Source organism: Cicer arietinum, chromosome 1, assembly GCF_000331145.2.
Source record: "Cicer arietinum cultivar CDC Frontier isolate Library 1 chromosome 1, Cicar.CDCFrontier_v2.0, whole genome shotgun sequence".
Taxonomy (NCBI): domain Eukaryota; kingdom Viridiplantae; phylum Streptophyta; class Magnoliopsida; order Fabales; family Fabaceae; genus Cicer; species Cicer arietinum.
Genome location: NC_021160.2, coordinates 40,960,161 through 40,981,310, shown reverse-complemented (window position 1 = coordinate 40,981,310; position 21,150 = coordinate 40,960,161). Strand labels below are relative to the sequence as shown.

The 21,150-nt window shown below is 30.8% G+C and overlaps 2 protein-coding genes and 1 long non-coding RNA gene across 4 annotated transcripts in view; 1 reads left to right on the top strand and 2 right to left on the bottom strand.

Moving 5' to 3' along the window:
• Positions 1-4,902: 4,902 nt before the first annotated feature.
• Positions 4,903-5,733, bottom strand: LOC101508600 (SKP1-like protein 14). Its single transcript, XM_004488712.4, has one exon. The coding sequence runs from the start codon at positions 5,599-5,601 to the stop codon at positions 5,131-5,133; it is 471 nt and encodes a 156-aa protein (XP_004488769.1). The 5' UTR covers positions 5,602-5,733; the 3' UTR covers positions 4,903-5,130.
• A 3,144-nt stretch (positions 5,734-8,877) lies between these two features.
• Positions 8,878-10,666, bottom strand: LOC101508085 (uncharacterized). Of its 2 annotated transcripts, none has more exons than XM_004488710.4 (2): positions 10,321-10,666; positions 8,878-9,540 (listed from the first exon to the last, which is right to left on the bottom strand). In XM_004488710.4, exon 2 carries the CDS (start codon positions 9,482-9,484, stop codon positions 9,050-9,052), a length of 435 nt encoding a protein of 144 aa, XP_004488767.1. In that variant the 5' UTR covers positions 9,485-9,540; positions 10,321-10,666; the 3' UTR covers positions 8,878-9,049. The 2 variants fall into 2 exon arrangements, with proteins under 2 accessions (XP_004488767.1, XP_004488768.1); XM_004488711.4 differs by having other exon boundaries at positions 8,878-9,525.
• Positions 10,667-21,150, top strand: part of LOC140920981 (uncharacterized) — a 19,864-nt gene continuing 9,380 nt past the window's right edge. The window contains exon 1 of the long non-coding RNA XR_012163799.1: positions 10,667-10,839. This is a non-coding gene — a long non-coding RNA (uncharacterized lncRNA). The remainder of the gene's footprint in view (positions 10,840-21,150) is intronic.

The window sequence follows — 21,150 nt, the reverse complement described above, 5'->3', positions numbered from 1 at the left end:
ATCAATCAATATAAAATATTTTAAGCAATTTTCTTTTGTACCAAGCTTATTTTTAATATAAAAATTCGTTTTCAACTCTATGATCCTATTATTGCTAATAATCACAACTAAGACAGTGATCTAATTGATGTATGTTGATGAGTTGACTTTTGAGGGTTCCTTTATTTTTATCAAAATTGAGTTATTCTCTCAATCATAAAGACGATGAATAAGTTATACTTCTAAAGAATTTCGTTGAATATGGTTAGAGTTCAGCTAATTTCAAAGTATTGATCCACTGTACCATCAACCAATGTTTTATCATATATGTTATTCCTTTTCTAATGAATTATAAACAAAAATCCATCAATTTATGCATATTAAAAACGACAATTGATAATCTATATAATTGCAAATTATTTAGGAAATATAAATAAATAAACCGAGATAATTTAGATATATACAATCATTAAATAAGAGAGAAAACGGTTGAAACTTATTTATATTTGATTAAAATATTTAAATATTACTTATATTTCATTTTAGATCAAGTAATTGTTAATAAGAATGAAAAAAAGAATGGACAAATATTAATTGTCTCACTCAATATTATAAGTGTCATTTTGTGCAATGTGTGATGTCTTTTTCCTGCAACTCTAGAATTAACATAAAAATATAGAACAAACATGCGAAAATAAAAATTTAATTATTAACTTATAAAATACGATTCTTTTCTAAAATATAAGAACAAATGCGTTAATGTAAGTTGGTATATTTAATCTAAATTTTGAATTAAATATATAAGTTTTTTTTTAACTAATTTTTACTTATATTATATAATGCATGGAGTACAATTTATTATTAACTTGCAAAAAGGTATCATAGTTAACCTAAAAACTTGTGAATTACAAAACTATTATGAACTACATATCACTTGGTTAGCGTATGATGTAACTCAATTCGAAGGACCGTAAATTCTTAGTTTCGCTGTCACATAATGATACTTCATCAAATTATATAAAAATGAAAAATTTGCTATTTTAGACAAGCTTTCTAGTAAAACTAATTGTTTTGGAAAGCTTACCACAAATTTTCTAAAATGTACATCGTTAATTAAAAAATTTAATTGGGGTAAGAGCCTAGGAATCAAGATATTTTGAGTGAGTGAAAGTTGAAAAGTAAAAAATAAAATAGTAAAATGATAAAATTTGAAAAATAATAAAATTGACATTTTTGTTAAAATATATGGGATAGGGTAAAACTTTTCCAATGTTGAGATGGATTCAGCAAATGTTAATGGATGCAATAATAAAATGTGGATAGAGTATGTCAATAATGGGTGAATTTGCTTCAGACGATTAGACGTTTCCTGTATCAATATGTAAATCCTTGGGGGAAAAATGACTTTTGCTGCAGAAATATAATCGAATGTAAATTCGCACAAAATCCTCATGTATTATCTGTGAAATTATTTTCTCATAAATATCTCAAACAAAACGCTAATTTCTAGTAATGGAAATCTTGCATGTGATTGTAATAAGTGCACCAATGGGAATGAGAGTGCAATCTAATGGGTAAATCTTGAACTAGTTGCCTTTTAATGCCATTTGTGTAGCAGAATGCATTGAACTCAATGGAATTAAATTCTCTTCTACTATTAGTTCTTAAGCTGCAAATAGATTTTCCAGATTCATTTTCAACCATAGTTTTAAACTTCTTTAAAACACTTAACACTTTGTAGCTGAGGTGTTCATATCTATAATGTCATAGATATGACATGTCATTACTTTCCATCTTAAACAATGATGGATGCATTAAGTGAACAATGAGGTTCTTTTCCCACTAACTACCATTCTTTAATTATCACCAAGTTTTATAGATTCTCTAAATTTATATTAAAATTTAAAGAACCAATCTTTACTGCCATAGCCTGAGTCAAGAAACCATTGCACCTTGTGTTTAACTTCTTTCTTTGATTCTTCTTTGTGTGTCATGAGAAGCATTTCTTCATCAAATTCAGTGTAATTGTCATTTTCTTCTCAATTAGGACACTCATATTGATAGTCTTAATTTATGAAATTTGTAACACTATGACTTGCTTGTTGAAGGATTGTCTCCCTCTACCTCCACCACCTCTTCATCATCTATCTCACTTTCTTGTTCTACCACCATTAGAAACTTGTAAGGCTTGTTTTTCTTCTTTGAACTTTGCTATTGACACAAATTGTAAAGACTAGTAGAGTATTTGGTGCCAAATCACTTGTATTCAACGAATGTACACAAGCTTATTTATACAAACTCATAAGATTTGAGTTAGATGAATTTAATCTATCTAACTTGACTAACTGCCTGACAATTACACAAAACAACTTCTAGAAATTACAAGTACTTTATCTAACATGGTTTGGTAGATTTGAACAAAAACAAGTTACAACGTACTCAGGGTTCTCCATTGAGACACATTAGTCGATTTCACATTTATGTCAGATGTGTTACTATTTTGTTGATATTATTCTATACTGGTTTACAATGGACTACTTACGTGTAAGCTTTGATGTACAAATATTTTATTTTTTCTCCTGCGGCTTACACGATATACTTTGATACGTCGATTAGCTCTAATACACTGTTGATACATGTAAACACAGAATAGCTCTAATGCACCATTGACACATCTGACTTTTATTTATCCACGAGTCTTTACAATTACGATATATAATTTATGTTTAATGTTGAAAATCTATTAATTAACTGCAACACACATAATTTACACATCACTTGAAACATATACATATTTTACATCAATTGAACTATTCAACTATTAGTTTTAATTTTCTCACTTATATATCAATTGAAACAGATGCATTTTTTTATCACCCTAGTTCGCCATTTCTTTTTAGCTATTCATACTTTCATCACTAAACATTCTTTCTATTCATCGTAAACATTGGTGGGCATAAACAAACTTCAAATAGTCCAAACTACACTGAATTGCTTTTTTAGTCCTTTATCTTTTTTTAGGTTTTGTTTTGGTTATTTAATTAAATTTTATTTTGTTTTGGTCTCTTAACTATAGTTATGTTAGTTACTTTGGTATTTTCCGTTAGTTTTAATCAAAAATCATTAAGTATGTCAATTTGGATGTTTGGCTAGATTGTTTAAGTCACCCTTCTACTCATCCTCCTCATCTTCTTTGAGCTCCAATCTAAATAAATAACATAATTTTAAAAGAACAACAACAACAAATCTATACTTCTCATATTCAAACCCAAATTCAGAACCCAACAATTGAGATAAATGAGAAAACAACAAACTCAAATCAACAAAAAAAAAACACTTTAAAAACTTATAAATTCATGAAAAACTCAGTAAACTCCAAACTTAAAAAAACTAAAATTGACGAAGAAATAAACATTTTAGCAAGATCTAAAAAAAATTAACAGAAGTTCACAAAAAATAAGATTTGAAAAAATATAACTTCATATTTCTTTATTGAACCTTATTTTTCTATTAAGCATTTCAGATCCAATAAGAAAGAAGAAAGATTAGAGATGCTATAAACAACAAAAACAACAAGAAAAACATATTGATAGTTTCAAATAAGTGACTTCATTTGATTTTACAAAAGCTTAGTGATGATTTTAATCAATGGCTTCATTTGATTTTACAATTTTATGAAGAAAGAGGAGAAAAATGTATGAAAACCCATTTTTATATGAGTGATTCAGGTGGTCTAGATAGCCTAGTCAGACATCCAAATTGATATGTAGGCTTAATTTAACAGTTTTTGATTAAAGTGAATAACGGAACCATTTTATTTTTGTTCTTAAAAAAGATGATAAATTATATCATAATTAATATACACAAATGCAATGTCCGAACCTAGGATAAGTCGTACAACCTAATAATATCAAAATTTGATAGTTGAGTTAGAAATTAAGGACTAAAATAACCATGTTTGAAGGATCAAAACGAGACAAAAATTAATTAAGAGATTAAAATTAAACTTAAAAAATAGTAAAGGATCAAAAGAATAATATAGCCTAAAAACTATTAGTCAATATAAGATATTTTATGTTTGCTACAATATGTACAATCATGCCATATCTAACCTTGAGTTTAAATTATTTAAATATGAATAAAAAATTATTTAAATATGAATAAAAAAGACTAAATTTTATTTCTCAGCTTTGAAAAGTCTATCTCATTTAAAATATCAATAATTGTTTGATTAAGATTAAATAATTTAAATTTCATCTTCAGTGTTCGATTTCTTTTTTTATAAAAAATCCATATTATTTAAACTGTAATTTTTTTTTAAAAAAAGAAAAAATTGAAGGGAGAAATTTATATTAATCATAGTAATATTAATGGTCAATTTTATAATTGTCATCAAAGACTTTAAATGAGATAATTCTTACCACTTAACTAACTATCCAAATTTTAATCCAACAACTATCGAATTCACATCATCATCTCATAATAAGAAAAGTACCAATTTAAGAACCAAGATCAAGAGTTGATTTAATTTACAATACTGTATTTTTTTTTATCAATTTGCAAAAAAAAATTGAGAGAATAGAAACAAGCAATACAATCAAATAGTTATATAAAAAACACCATCAAATCAAATCGCAAAATTAAACTATTTTCCATACAACTTAATCAAATAACTAAAAAAAAATTCAACGTTCAATTTCTAATTTTTAACACAAATAAGGTAATTTCTAATCTTATTTTAGAATTCAATAAACAAATCACTTTTTAATATAACATTAATGGTCAATTTTATAACTGTCATCAAATACTTCAAATGAGATAACTTTTACCATTTGACTGATAATCCAAATAATTCTTACCACTGACAATCTAAATGTTAATTCAACAACTATCGATTTCACATTATCATCTATTAAGAAAAAGTAAAAACCAATATCAAGATTTGATTTAATTTTGCAGAAAATAGAGAGAACAGAAACAAGAAATACATTCAAAGAATCATATAAAAAACACTATCAAAACAAATCGCAAAATTAAACTGTTTCCCATATAACTTCACCAAATAATTGAACAAAATTCAACATTCAATTTCTAATTTCTACACAAATAGGGTAATTTCTAATCTTATTTTAGAATCCAATAAACAAATCACTATTTAAAAGCCCATTCATTCTCTTTGCGTAACTCAGCTTCTTCCTCCGGCGTAAAATCACTCTCGATCTGAAAATAGTCACGAACAAATTCCACACTCTGATTTTCAATTTCAGCAGCAATAGCCTTTGCCATAAATTGAAGAAAACTTTCCATATTGAGATAACTTGCAGCTTGAAGGAGGCGTAATTTGTCATCGCTTTTCATCCTCTTCACGAATTCAAAATCAAACTCCTCTTTTGCTTCCTTAGTTTCTTCCTCTGAAGCGTGTTTCTTACAATACTCGATTATCATAGCAAGATCGTTACCGAATACATTGGGGAGAGGAATTGATACGGTGTTTTGATCTAATTCATCGATATAAGATTGTACGGTTTTCATCTCCTTCACGATATTAGGTTCTACCTCAAAAACAGAGCCGTCGGCTGCTATCAGCGTGATAATCTTTATTGATGATTTTTCTGCAGCCATAGTTTCAAGAAGAAAGAGTATTTGAGTGAGAGAATTAACGATAGGGGAGAAAACTAAGTAATCACAATACTTTTACGATAGAAAAAAACGCTTCAACCCTTGTATTTATACACTTATGGTTGAGAGAAAAACGATAGAGCAGTTAGGATTTTAAAAGATAAATATCTTCTAAGATTTTATTTTATTTTTTATAAATCTTTTCTCGGTAGTTTAGTTTGTTTTTTTTATAAAAAAAAAATAAATAAAAACAGATTTTCTGTGATTTTTGTATCGCATAAAAATATCATGTTTTGATTCTTACCGGTTTGTGCGCTAACTTTCTATTTTAAAAACAATACCTAGATTGATTAATAAATATATCAGATTTTATTAGTTTTCAATTAATATTGATTTAAATATTGTGAGTTTGTTTTTAATAAATTTAAACTTATTTTATATCTATGTATTTTTTAATTTCAATCCATAAATATTGTTTCTTTTAACGAGTTATAAATTTAATTATTTATTATTCTTTAAATTTAGTTTGTGGTTAGAATCCCGGAAGCGATTGCGGCTTTGTAAGTATTGCAGCGTAGGTTTATTTATTTTTTATTAGAATCTAATACGTTAATTTATTACTCATCTTTTATTTCACACATTTATTTTCTCTCTAAAATCTTATAATTATACCTATTTAATTATCAAATCTCTATCACTAATATATTCTTAATTATTTAAAACACTCTAAATTTATGATCAAGAAAAACAATATTTTGTATCATCATTGAATAGTTGGTTGTCATTGAGACTGTTATGGCATTGTGGTGCAGTTTTAATTGTGATTATTTTACCATCACACCGCAAATGTAATATGCTGAGATGTGTGATTGAAAACAATGGTTTAAATTCTTCAAGCATGAATCAAAAGACTATATTCGTTTATATTTACAACCCAAAAATCGCGAAAAATACCCTCTTAATATTAGATGATTTGGATATTTCCACATCATTAATTAATATATAACCAAACAGTTATTTTAAGTTTCAGCAAAAAAAAAAAAATAGTTATTTTAAGAATAATTTTTGGTTACATTTGAAAGAGAAAAAAAAGTTACGACGTTTAATAACAATCAGGTTTAATAAATATTTTCTTAGAAAAAAATTGTTTGATAAATTTTTTTGGTAATAAATATTAATTTTACTTTAAAAAAAGGTTTGTTAAAGAAGAAAAAAAAAGTCTAATAAAATAATTTATACAAAAAAGAGTTAAATATATTTTTAATCTCTATAATTTTAACCTTTGAATGTTAGTCCTTGAAAAATAAAAATATAATATTTAGTCTTTACTATTTAATTGTCCTTTAACTTTAAAATTTTTAAATAATTTTTTGCTTTAGGACATTATAAAAAGATCATTCACAAAAATTTAGAATTTTTTAACTTTAAATAAATTAAATATGATTTTTTAGATGATAAAATATTAAGATAAATATAATAAAAATATGGACTTAGAAATCGAATTTTAAACTTATTTTTTGTATGCACTTTTTATAATGTTATTTTTTGTGGATGAACCATATTTTTTTGTCTTTGTAGACATCTAACCTAATAATATTAACATTTACCATTTGAGTTATGAGTTACGGACTAATATAACCTTATTTAAAGGATCAAAATAGAACTAAAATTAATTAAAGGATCAAAATTAAACTTAAACTCCCCTAATTCTATTATTTTGCTTTATTTTCTAAATAAAACTTGTTTAACAAATAAATTAAGCTTGAACTTACAACAAATTAGTTAAATTAAAAAGGAATTGAAAATTCATGGTTTTTTTGTGTGTGATGTGCTTAACTTATTTCAAATTATTTTGAGTTCGTGTTTATTTTTATTTTATACTAAATCATTTGTTTTTCATAAATTTAAAAAAATAGTTCATTTGGTATTCAAGATTGAATATACAAAAATAAATGTTTATTATTATTCTAATTTTTAAAAACTTTGACTTTTTTTAATTTCTTTCTCATATTCATCTTAATTGATCACAATTTATTTAAGAGTTTAAATTTGACCCAACATGATTTTTTATACACTCTTAATTGATAATAAACTATCCAATAAAGAAACTGATCATAAATTATCACATCACTAAAAATATCGAATTATAATCATAATATCTCAAATGACATAACTAAGATTATTTTTAATTAGTTGAGATTATAAAAGACAGACAGTTCATATCAATAAAAAAAAATTATTAATTTTTTTCATTGAAATTAATTATAAATGACCGTATCACCAAAAATATTTACTTTTATTTTAACTGTCTTAAAGAGTATTAATTGAAATATATTTATTTATGCTGTTTATTTTAAAGTTCAAACATATATTTGATTCTAAACCTCAGGCATGTAAATTTTTTCTCGCTTTGTACTTTCCACAAGAAAAATTTGTCTAAGCATCTCTTATTGTACCATTTGCAACATTGTTAAAGAATGGTAGGAGAAGAAGTAGATGCTATGATCAAACAAATACAAACGAGTTTGAAGTTCTATGTATCAATAATTTAAATAATTAATTTGTGAAGCATATGTTGTGAGATACTATTAATACTGTTAATATGAAAACATGTTTTATAATTTAATTATTGGGATAACATATTGATGTCATTCTTAATCCTGCTCACTTTTTCAGAATAGTTATACGTAAACTATTTGAAGAATAAGTAGCAACGAATATCTCCCATTACTGGATTGAAGGAAATAGTTTAGAGAAAAACTAAAATTGTTGTGAATCATTATATTTTATTTGTGTTTCATAACATGTACTAAAATGTTCTGCTATTTTATAAGTTCAAGTATTGCAGCGCGCCTATAATTCTATAAACCTTGTTTTCTAAGTATTTAGGAAATCGTCAATGCAATTTTGAGTTTCCTTGTTATCTTAGTTTTTCCACTATGGATTATAGAAGCTTTAATAAAATAATAAATAAGCTTGATTATAAGTTTATGATGTAGATATAGTAAAACAATTAATTTTATGGCAATCCAAATGAGGCAAATGCATGATGATCAAATGATGATGAGACAATGTTTATGTTTTTGCTTAGCAAACTGACATACCTCACAAACATTTTATTAGTCCAAGTGATAAAATTGTGCTGTGATTGTCACAATTGAAGTTATTTATTGGACATGACATGACCTCAAAAATATTTTACACTGATAATTTATACAGCAAAATCTGGTTGCTTTTAGTGAGATATGTCCTCAAGTAGTATAATCCACACCAGAAGCATTCAAGATGAACATTTCTTTATAAAGGATGCAAAATTATCACATGTATTCGCCAAATATATATATTGGTAGTACATTCAGTACAAGAAAACTACAGTACATATCTATTTGATAACACATAACAACCAAAAAAGATACACACATTACTTTTACACAATCATCATGCAGGATCGTCAATAGTCATCACCATATGCTCGAAAACTATAACGTTCTTGATATGGACCATTGAACCAAAGATCAGCCTCAAACCACTTCGGATACCGAATTAAATCTCCCGCAACAAATTGCATGAAACGCTTGCTCCCTTCAGGCACAACTCTAACTTCACCTTCTTCTACGTACACCAGTTGGTCTACCTGCCAATCCCACGGCAACCTACATTTTCCAGTCTTCCATGTCGACCATCTTGAAACTTCAAGCTGAGCTAGTCTTTCAGGTGAAACTTTTCTTTCCACCTTCACATTGTATAGTTCTTCCAAGGATTTCTCTATCCTCATTGCTTTTATACAACACCCTCGTATTGAAGAGTTGCTCGACTTACTGAAACTCCTCGAACCATTGTTGACGGGAGAACAAGTGAAGGTTGATGCGGTCAACAAGCTTGCCATGCCTGTTAACTTTTTATACTCAAACAAAAGTGCTTCACTTGCTGAATATCACAAATCTGAAAGATGTTATGAATTTGAAAGACGTCACAAGAAACCACCTCATTTCCTATAAGTATAATCTTTCGCAAATTCCACAGCACAAGTGCAGTGAAGCTGATTACTACGTTTCTATATGAATGTTTGATAAATGTGATTTTTTATAGAACTGATTCTGCATAATTAATTTGTCTACAATTTTGTAAGCAAGTTATGGTTGAAGCTATTTTTATCTAGTTATACCGAAGTTTGGAGGCAAAATCAATTTTGTTTGACAGTTATCAACCATAAATATAATTTTACTAAAATCACATGACACATATCAATTTCAATGCTCCACAACTTAGAAACTAAATGAACCAAAAAGGAAACAATTTTCCAACGGATTAACTGAAGAAGAAAAAATTATATAGTTACTGCAATTGATATATTGGAATCATTATATAAAGAATGCATAATTTTTCTTCCACATGTTCCAATCTTTTTGAATACAGTATGATATAGAACAAAGTCAAAACCTAAATTCAAATTTCCATCTTTCTATCATAAGGGAAGGCGCACACACACACACACAAAGACAGAAAGTAATCGATTTTTCATTTCAGAATCCAAAGCACACAAAATCAAATTGCAAATCAAACAGTAGCAATCTAATTAGGGTTTGTTCATAGCCCAAATTGGGAACGATTGATAAACAGATAAACAAATCCGAAACTGAATTGCGAACTCCAATGCTCATAGTTTACAAAAAAAAAAACAGAAAAAGCAAAACAAAACATGATTAAAGTTGGAGAGTTTACCTTTTCAAAACAACAAGTGAGGATTTGTAGTTGCAATGAGATGAGAGATTTTGGGTTCCTTCTTATTGTGAAACGATAAACCCTTTCTGGGTACTCAGATTTATCTCATAAAGTTTATATATTATTACTGTCTTTTTCTTTCAGTTTCACTTTTACCCCTTTCTTAATTCTTACTACACCCCCTTTACTCTCTCTCTCTCTTCTTATTTTTTCGAAGGAAAACGACAAACACAGTTTTGGTGGTTATACGTGTTCAATTGTGGTGCGCAAGTTTGGTGTCTTTAAAATTATTATTATTCATAAATGAAAGAAAAAAAAGGAAAATGTAGTTGCTTTACTTGGATTGTTCTGTTGTTTATCATCAATTATGTAAGTTTGTTTTGTTATATCATTTCATCAGCTTCAACCCATCAATGGAATTTCTCCGATTTTGGTTGGTACTTCATTGCCGCAGAAGAAATACGGCAGAAAAATACGCACAAGCTGTTCCCTCCAGAACCCAGGTTCTAACTTGGATCGGTATAAAATCTTCTAAGACTATTTATAAGAACTTTTACAAATAACTTAGAAATTATGATACAATCATGAGTTGTTTTTAACTTTGTTTCTATAAGTTCAATAGAATAGTTAACATGAAAACAATTTGATTTTGATTTTGATTTTGATTTTTATATATATAAAAGTAGTTTATACACGAAAATCTATATAATAAAATTTTATCATATTTTAGTTGAATGACGAAAGTAGCTCATGTTAAGACAAACTCTCAAATGAAAGTTTTAATGAAAATAAATAAAGGTTAATTAAAAATGTTAATTATGATTCTAAAATGTTATGTTAATTTAACTTGCTTTTGAGTGAATTAATTCAAAGATAGGAATCAAGCAAAACAAAGAAAACAGTTAAAACATGAACACATAAAGAAACAAGAATATTCTAAACAAAACGAATAATGATCTATAGGATCAAGACTGATCGTCACAGCCTCTTGACCAATCAATCTCCACTATTTCAACGAAGCTTTTGCCACTGAATTTTATACTAAGTTCATCAGTACATGGCAAGGAACAAATAGGATCCATTTCAGTCAAAGAAAGCTTTCAAATCATTAAGATAAAAGGTCTCAAATCAAGCTAGTTGAAACAGTCAGAATCTTCTTCAGCCAAAATGTCAAGAAAGTTTAATCAATCTTGATTTGTACAAAAACATCAGGAAGACATCCATAATGATCAAAACTGAATTTACAGATTGATCATCAATCTCCAGAAAGTTCAAACTGACAAAACCAGATTGATAATCAATCTCCGTTTATGCAGAATTTCACCATTGATCTCCTTACTTCTGCAGAGGTTTACAATCATTTACCAAACTGTTTTGGACAAAATCAAGGCTCCAGATCAAAGCTGTAACATCAATAATTACATATGAAGCTTCAAGGACCATTAAACACAAATGCAAACTGATCAAGGACGATTGTAACAACATCAATCGAACATGATTTAAAATGTTCAAAGGCTCGAATATTTTTAATCATATATATTGGTTTTGGTCAAAACTGACAGAGCACTACCAACAACTCTTTTGACCATTATTAAATGCTTTAAACACCTATAAAAGAAATGCCAATGTCCAGGAAAAATGCAGAAGTTCAAGTGCTATAAAACCAAGAAGGTTCTTTGTTTTGAAACACTTAGTGGAAAATCTCACAGTTGTGAGGACTAGACGTAGTCCAAGTTGGGTGAACCAGGATACATCTTTGTGTGATATTCTTTCTCTAATCTCTTTATTTATTAAGCTTGATTGATTAATTGAGATAAAACATAAACTGAATTTCTATTTCTAAGCTAACCAAGAACGCTATCCGTTTTCTAGTAAAAACCAAGAACGTTCTCCGTTTTGTGTTTTCTTAACCAAGATCATTCTTGAGTTAAATCTGTAGTCTTTTTCAGGAATTTTTAAATAGATACATTTACAATTCAAACTCCCTTCCTTGTAAATCGACATTACTACTTCACGTTCATATTTTCAATTTGATGAAATGTCATTTTTTTAAAGTCACATCATACCATTTATGATCATAGATTTCAGGTACAATTGTTGCACAACGAGATCTTGAGGCATGGTGTGACTTAAATAAGCGCAAAAAAATTGACACTTCATTAAGTTTTTTACCAAAATTCTATTTGGGGACTAAAACTGGGGAGTAATAAAATGGAGGAACTATTTTCGTGATTCAGCTAAAATAAGGGGACCAAGACTACAATTAAGTCTAAAATTAAATCATAATTGAAGTACATATCATTTGCTTTAATCCACCTCCATGTGACCAACTTAATTTTTCTAAGCAATTTTTTACTATGAAGCTTTCATCTGGTTCCTCCAATATACAATTAACCTTATCACTTGGTCAATATTATTTTTCGTATGCTCAACGCTCTGATAAAAGTCAATCCTCTGATACAAGTACATCATTTAGTCAATATTTTGATGAAAATCATTTGTCTGGTTGTCAATCATCTAGTAAAAATATATCAAGCACAAGATATGGATTCTTTGTTATCTCATTCTTCTAAAAAATCACTTATCTTCATCTAATGAGCTGCATCTTGAAAATAGTCCTCTACATTAGTTAAAGATTCCTTTTGATCAAAGGAACATTCTGAAGAAAGAATTTATGGCGCTAAAGAAAGGATAAGATTAAAGAATCAATTTTGAAATTCACCTAGCTATCCTAATAGTATAGGATCGTACAAATTGTGTGTGATACTATCTGCCATATACATGCAATAGTAAGAGTTACAACGAAATCATTCTCATATATTATAAAAAGTATTCATGAGTCATTGCATATTACATGTGAAAGAATATCATTGAACACTCACGCTGCAAGGCATCCAAGAAAGAATTATAATTGCACACAAATGATCTTATATTCAAAATACTTTCTATTGAAAGATTATCACTTGTATTTTGAGTTTAAGTTTCTATCTCCTTTTAAAGAGTTAACTTGTAATTTAACAAATCTCTTGTCCATCGTAACTTTGTTCAATAGTGGTTGAACCCTAAAAAATTTAATTGTACTAAGATAAAAGTTTGAGAAGATTGGAGTATAGTTAAGTTGAATCTTATTTCCTTTATCTCTTTACCTTAAAAGATTTTTTATTCAAAAAGGTTTTAAGTAATTAACTTTGGAGATAGAGTTTATGGTACATAATTCAAACTCTTCCTGTTTTGTGTTTTCTCACCTTCAATTGGTATAAGATTTTGGTTTCTTAGTTGAGCACTTAACTTTGTTAGAGAAAAGATCTTGTGTTTACTATGTCTAACTCTGGTGATGAAGCCTCCGGTGGACATGTCAACATACCTCCACTATTTAATGGAGTGAAATTTGAATAGTGGAAAGGTAAACTGTAAAGTTTTTCCATTTCTTATAGTTTTAAACTCTGGGATATCATTGAAGATGGTTATGAAGCTCTAGTAGAAGCAAATGGAGATGTCATATGTTGATCAATAAAAGCAATTCAAGTTGCATCATAAAGCAAGAACTTTTATTATAAATGTTATAACATTCAAAGAGTTTGATAAATGCATTAACAAGAATAGAGCGAAGACTATCTATGATGATTTATATGTCTACTATGAAGGAAACAAGCTATTAGAATCAAGTTGGTTTGAAGGACTATGACCTTTACATATTTTGATGATAACAAAATTATTTTGTGGGAACAATTTAAAGTACTAACATTTTGATTAAGTGTGCAGTTCTTCGATCAAGTGAATTTCGTATGATCCTATATTGTACCCTTTAATGATTGGACTAAGATAAAGAAATACTAAGAATCCCTTTTAATTTCTTATGTTAAGTCTGGGAAATGCGCCTTTGGTAATTCTAACATATACAAGCAATGGTCTAATTTGATTACATCAAATAATTACAACAAACATTTGATTGTCTGTCTCTGTTAAAACCTAACAAGCAAGTGATTGTTTCCCTTCGATAATCGCATTAAGAATATGATTGTCTAACTTTGGCTAACGATATACACTTTGATGAAAGTTAACATTTTGATGAAGACAATGCTCTTATGATAGTAAATGCTCCGAAGAAGAAAACGCTTTTGCGCATTCTCTTATAAACACCTTGAGTTAGCTACTAGTTTGAATGTCTATGAGACACACTCTATCCATTGTATCATATGCTCCTTTTGTCTTCATACCAAGGTTTGCACAATCAATTACAGAGATTCGTTTTGACAAGTTTTTAATGGCGAATCAATCTAAGAAGATTTGATACGAAACTGCATGATGTATGTTGATTTCTTGAAATCAGGACAATGGCCAAAAATCCTAAAGATCTCTATAAAAAATACATACAATCATTACTTGCAATGCACAAGAAACAACACATTGTAATTGAAGTAACAATGTCGATTTACAAGAAAAGGGGGTTTGAATTGTAAATGTACCTTTTAAAAATTCATGTTAAAACTTAAGAAAATAACTCAAGATTGATCTTGGTTATGAAAACAGAAAACGGAGAACGTTCTTGGTTTTAGTAGTAAAACGGAGAACGTTCCTTGATTAGTTTAAAACAGAAAATCAGTTTAAGTTTTAATTAATTCAGTATGATAAATAGAGAGATCAGATAGAGAATACCACACAAGGATTTTATCCTAGTTCACCCAACGTGGGTTACGTCAAGTCCTCACACTGTGAGATGTTCCACTAAGTGTAAAAGAGCTTTCTTACAACACCTAGTCTTAGATCAACCTTGATATATTTCAACCTCTAATGCTTTCTACCCAGAAAGCAATACCAACATCTATCTAATCTTGATAGGAAGTAATCTTAAAATAAACTATAAAGAAACTCTTATAGTTTGAGTTTTTACAATTTGATTTTTGACAGAATCTGGAATTTCTCAACTCTTGTTTGAGAATTGATTCTTTACAAAGGATCTAATGAAAATTGCACAAACTATTTGATAAGTAAAAATCAGCAACTGTTTCGCAGAAATCAGTGAGTATGATTGCCTCTGTTTTTTGCAGAATTTCAAGTATGTATATGATTGATTATGGATTTCGAAGCACACTTGAATTTCTTGCTTTGAATCGGGATAATGACCTTCTATTTATAGGCTGTAGATGTACTGAATGAAGGTGTTGGAGAGACTTTGCTTTTTTGACTGAAATATTATTTCAGAAAAAAAATAATCCTTCTTTGAAATAGCTTTTTGACTTTTAATGGTTTAGCATTTAAAGCAGTTATGTCCTTTCTTAGAAAGTGCTATTGACGTTTCTTCATTGATCTTGGATGGTACATTCTCTGTCTTGAGTCTTGAGTGTAGCTAGAGAAGTTTGGAGATGAATTGCAGATCAAAACAGAGAGAAACATAGCTGCTGTCATTGTGCAGAAAACGGAGAATGATTAACGTTCTTGGTTTGTCAGTTTGAACTTTCTTGAGCTTCAATAATCATTCTGGAGTTCCCGTTTTAAACATTCTGGATTTCCTTTGTAATTGTCTTGTCATATGCCCAGATTGATCGAACTTTCTTCACATTTGATTTTTGGAGTTTGCAGACTGTCATGACTTTTGTCTGTCTTTGAGTCCTTTGATCTTTGAGATCAAATAACCTTTTTTAGTCTGGATGATTCCTACTTGTTCCTTGCCATATACTGATTAGATATGAATAATTTCCAAGGCAGACTCTTCGTCAAAGAGATAGAAAAGGTTTGACCAATATGCTGTGATGGAGAGTTGTTGAAGCTGAAGATCATTCTCTGTTATGATGCAGAACGATCTTGTTGCTGCTTTTCTTGATTTGCTTGATTCTGTTCTTAATTAAATCCACTCAAAAACACATGTTAAATTAACATAACATTTTAGAATCAAAATTAACTTTCTTAATTAACCTTTGTTTATTTTCATCAAAACTTTAAATATAGAGTTTGTCTCAACAATCTCCCCCCTTTTTGATGATGACAAACATGTTAATTTAGATTTTAATTCTGGTTCTAATATAAAGAGTTGTAACAGCTCCCCCTCAATTTGTGCATTTTTTAATTCAGCATAATTTAAAACATTGTATGTAATAAACTAGTTTTTCATTAAAAATAGCAAAGATACATCAGTATTGGCAGAGATACATCAATATTGGCAGAATTACATAATGAAGCTTTGCCAGAATAAATCTAACTTAATTATCCCCCTTTGTCTTACAAAAAGACAACAATTAAAAAGAAACTAAGAAGCTAGAGAGGGAGAAGATCCTTTTGAGGAGGAGGATTTTCCAGGATGAGGGACTTGAGAAGGAGGTGGAACCGGATGAGGAGGCGGAGGTGGAATTCCCAGCTTGGGAGCAAGGTGATCATCCATCCAAGTTCTGAGTAAAGCAGTCTCTTGATCGTGCTGAACTTGTCTTGCCATGATGATCTGTAGAGCAGCCATAATGTTAGAGTTGGAGGGTGCAACTAAGGTGGGAGTAGAATGAAGGTGAGCGGAGGGTTGAGAAGTGGTAGCAACAATGGTGTTGGAAGGAATAGGCATTGGAGAGATGGATGGAATAGAAGCAAAAGAGGATGATACAGAGGGTAGAGGACCAACAGATGGGTTAGAAGGGCCAGCAGTTGTGGGAAAATTCAAAAACTGACTAATGCCAAAGATGGAAGAGCTGGTTTTCTGAGGTGAAACAAACAGTGGAGACATGGTAGAGAAAAGTGGATTAGAAAAGAAGGTACTGAAGTCATGGTTAGGGGAGTGAAGTGTTTGAGAGTCAGAGGGAATGGCTGAGGATGATATGTTGGATGTTTGAGCAAAAAGGGTGGAAGGTGTTGGGATATGTTCTGGAGAACGTTCTGGAGGAGGTGGAGAACGTTCTGGTGGTGGTGGAGATTGTTCTGGTGTAGGGATTTTTTTTGAGATTTCCTTAGGATCAGTAGGAGGTGATGAGAATGAAATAGGATTTGTGGGAGGTCGTCTTCTTGCTGATCTTTTCCTTTTGAGAGAGGTGGGACAGGATGGAGGAGTGGGTGTTGGAGCAGAAGAGGTTTTACGCATATGAGACAGATTCTTGGTGGAGAATTTGGAAATTTTTATCAGAGATTTTTCAGATGCAAGAGATACTCCAAAATGCCTGAAGATTTTAGTCAGGACCATGCCATAAGGCACAATGTTCTTTTTGTAATCTTTGTTGGTTGCACAAATCATGTGCTGGAGAATGACATAGGGTAGATTCAATCTCTTGCAGTTTAGAAGATGATGAATGAGCAAGGCATCATTATCAGATACATACTCATGACTTCCACAGTGTGGAATCAAGGTATGTTGGCACATGTTATTGAATTCCTTGGGAAGAGGCTTAAGTTAGGTGGCCAAATGACGTGTGGAGTTTTCTTCAAACAAATCAGCCAAAACTTCTGTCTTTCTAAGACCCAAAGCCGACTACCAGTGGTCATCAAAAACAGATGGCCCTTCTGTTGGTAGCTGAAGAATGGTGGCCAAAATATCTGGAGTCAATTTGATTTCCACTCCCTTAATTGTTGAGAAAATTGGAGATTTGTCCGCAAATGTTTTGGCATTGCAGTAGAATGCGCGGACAACATCTTGGAAATAAGATTCATAGATCTTTAAGAATGATGTCTAGCCAAGAACATCAGTATGGTGCTGAACAGCATTTCCATCTACAACAAGATTGTCAAAAACAAAAACTCGGCCAATCCCAACTGGGCGTTGAGCCTATTTTTCTTTGAAGAGTTTTGATTTGGCGGGCGAAATCAGAGGAGTAGTAGTCTGTTTTGGATTCTTAGCGGGGGGAGACGGTTCATAATCAGAAGATGTGGAGGTAGAAGAAGGCTGAGGAGATGAAGAACGTTTGGTATGTTTTTGTGGAGAAGATTGGGGATGGGGAGAAGATTCTGGCGGAGGAGCAGTCTGAGCAGGAGAACGTTCTTGTGGTGGGGAACATTCTGGAGAATGTTCTGGAGAGGTGGATTTTTGACTCTTTTTTAGGTTTTGTTTGGGGGCAAGCGTTTTCCTTCTCTGAGGATTTGGGAGATTTTTCCGAGCAAGAAATTGAGCAATGGTCATTGTGATTTTTGTTTTTATGTTTTTAGTTTGTGGTTTTGGTTGAGAGAGGGGTTCTTTTTTATTTGTAGGAGGGGAAACGATGTCATTTATCGATCTCCGTTTTTGATGGGAAGGAGTTGAGTGCGATGGTTCAGAGGAGAAGGCAGATTTTGAGGGTGTCGAAGGTTTAGTGGTTGTTGATGGATTTTGTGGTGGTGGTGTTGTTGTTGTGGGCGTCGTTGTTATTTGTGGTTCAGGTTTTGTTGCTGATTTTGCTACTGGGGGGCACGAATCAGAAGAGTCATCACTCTCAGAGTCTGAAATGATGAAATAATGTGGTTTAGGGTTCATTGATTTCGAAGTACCAATTCCAGATTGGACTCGCATGGAGCGTCGCGGAGGAGTGATTCTAGTGCGTAGATGAGGAGGCACTTGAGCGAAGTTTGGTGTAGGGCGAGTGCATAGTGGTGGAAGAAAGGTAGACAGAGGAATAAGGTTGAGAACTTCTTGACTAGTGTTAGAAGAGGGTGAGGCATAAGAGGTGTGTGGTGGTGTTGGGCGAGGTGGTGGAGAGGATGAACGCTCTATGGATTGGTATGAAGAAGATGAAGAGGGTGGTGTACAGGGAGAGGCATTTTTGCGTGCTGACTGTTTGGTTCGAGCCATGGTTGTTTTGAGAAAAAAAATGGTGAAGAAGATGAATAGTGGAAGTGGTATTGAGAGAGAGAGAGAGAAAGGTTAGTCCAGCTTTTGGGGAAAAGAAGGTGAGAAGAAAAAACAGTTTTCTGACTTGAGGTGGAGTAATGATGAGTTTGTACCTAGGGAAATGGGAAAAGCATTTTGGGGGATTGGAGAGTGTATGTGTCAGCATTCTAACACCAGACACAAGGGCACGTGTAATAAATGCCAAGATTTCCCTTTTTACTTTTGAGAGGGAAAAGCAGACTGTTGCTTTTTCCAGAACGGAGAATGATGAATCGCGAAACGGAGACTGATAAACGATCTCCGTTTTCTGCAGAAGCAGATTTTAACCAGAATTTTCTGGATTTTTCATGATTCTCAGTTTTTCTTTGATTGAATTGAAACTATCCTCAACAAGAGGCTTTGTAAAAATGTCGGCAAGTTGATTTTGAGTATCAACAAAGATTAATTCAACATCTTTCTTATTGACATGATCACGAATGAAATGATGTTTTATTTCAATATGTTTTGATCTAGAATGCTGAATTGGATTTTTGGACAAATTTATAGCACTTGTATTATCACAATAAATTGGAATATTGGAATAGCTTACAGAGTAATCTTGAAGTTGGTTTTTAATCCACAAAACTTGTGAACAGCAGTTTACAACTGACACATATTCAGCCTCAGTTGTGGATAGTGTTATGGTGTTCTGTTTTCTGCACGACCAACTGATTAATGCTTCGCCTAAGAACTGACATGCTCCACTTGTGCTTTTTCTTTCAACTTTGTCTCCAGCATAATCAGCATCACAGTATGCTATAATATCAAAATGTGAACCTTTTCTATACCATAAACCAAGATTAGTTGTTCCAACAAGATATCTAAATATGCGTTTTACTGCTGTTAAATGGGATTCCTTTGGCGCTGATTGAAATCGAGCACACAATCCTACTGCGAACACAATATCTGGTCTGCTAGCAGTTAGATACAACAAGGAACCAATCATTCATCGATATTCTTTATCTGAAACAAATTTGCCATTTTCATCCTTTTCCAAGGAAGTAGATGGATGCATGGGAGTTGTCATAATTTTTGACTCATTCATTTTATATTTGATCAATAGATCTTTGATGTACTTTTCTTGACAAATAAAAATGCCTTTTTCATATTGTTTGATTTGTAAGCCAAGAAAGTATCTTAATTCACCCATCATGCTCATTTTAAATTCACTTTGCATAAGTTTTGAGAAATTTTCACACAGTTTTTCATTTGTTGATCCAAAAATGATATCATCCACATATACTTGAAGAATGAGTAATTCATTTCCCTCTGTTTTCTTAAATAAAGTAGTATCGATTTTTCCTCTTTGAAATTTTTTTTAATTAGAAATGAACTCATCCGTTCATACCAAGCCCTTGGTGCTTGCTTTAAGCCATATAGTGCTTTGGTAAGTTTGAAAACATGATTTGGTTTTGATTGGCTTTCAAAACCTGGGGGTTGTTTTACATACACATGTTCATTTAAAAATCCATTTAAAAAAATACTTTTAACATCCATTTGAAACAGTTTGATAAGTTTATGAGATGCATATGCAAGAAGTATTCTAATAGCTTCTAACCTTGCAACTGGAGCAAAGGTTTCATCATAGTCTATACCTTCTTGTTGATTGTAGCCTTGAGCTACTAATCTTGCTTTGTTTCTAACAACCTTACCTTCTTCATCAAGTTTGTTTCTGAATACCCATCGAGTGCCAATGATTGTTTGATCTAATGGATCTGGTACTAGAGTCCAAACTTCAATTTTCCCAAACTGCAGTAGTTCTTCCTTCATGGCATTTACCCAAGATTGATCAGTAATAGCATCTTTGATTGATTTTGGTTCAATCTGATATATCATTGCCATGCTGTCTTCATCATTCTTGAATGATTTTCTGGTTCTGATTCCATCAGCCGTGTCTCCAATGATCTGGGTTTGAGGATGATCTTCAATTGTTTTCCAGCTTTTTGGTGGAGAATTAAACGGAGATTGTTTATCAATCTCTATTTTTTGCAAACTGTTTTGCTGTTGTGTTTCAATTGGAG

Bases quoted from the DNA above. Each gene is read 5' to 3' on its own strand.
- LOC101508600 (XM_004488712.4), bottom strand. From the start codon at position 5,601: ATGGCTGCAGAAAAATCATCAATAAAGATTATCACGCTGATAGCAGCC.
- LOC101508085 (XM_004488710.4), bottom strand. From the start codon at position 9,484: ATGGCAAGCTTGTTGACCGCATCAACCTTCACTTGTTCTCCCGTCAAC.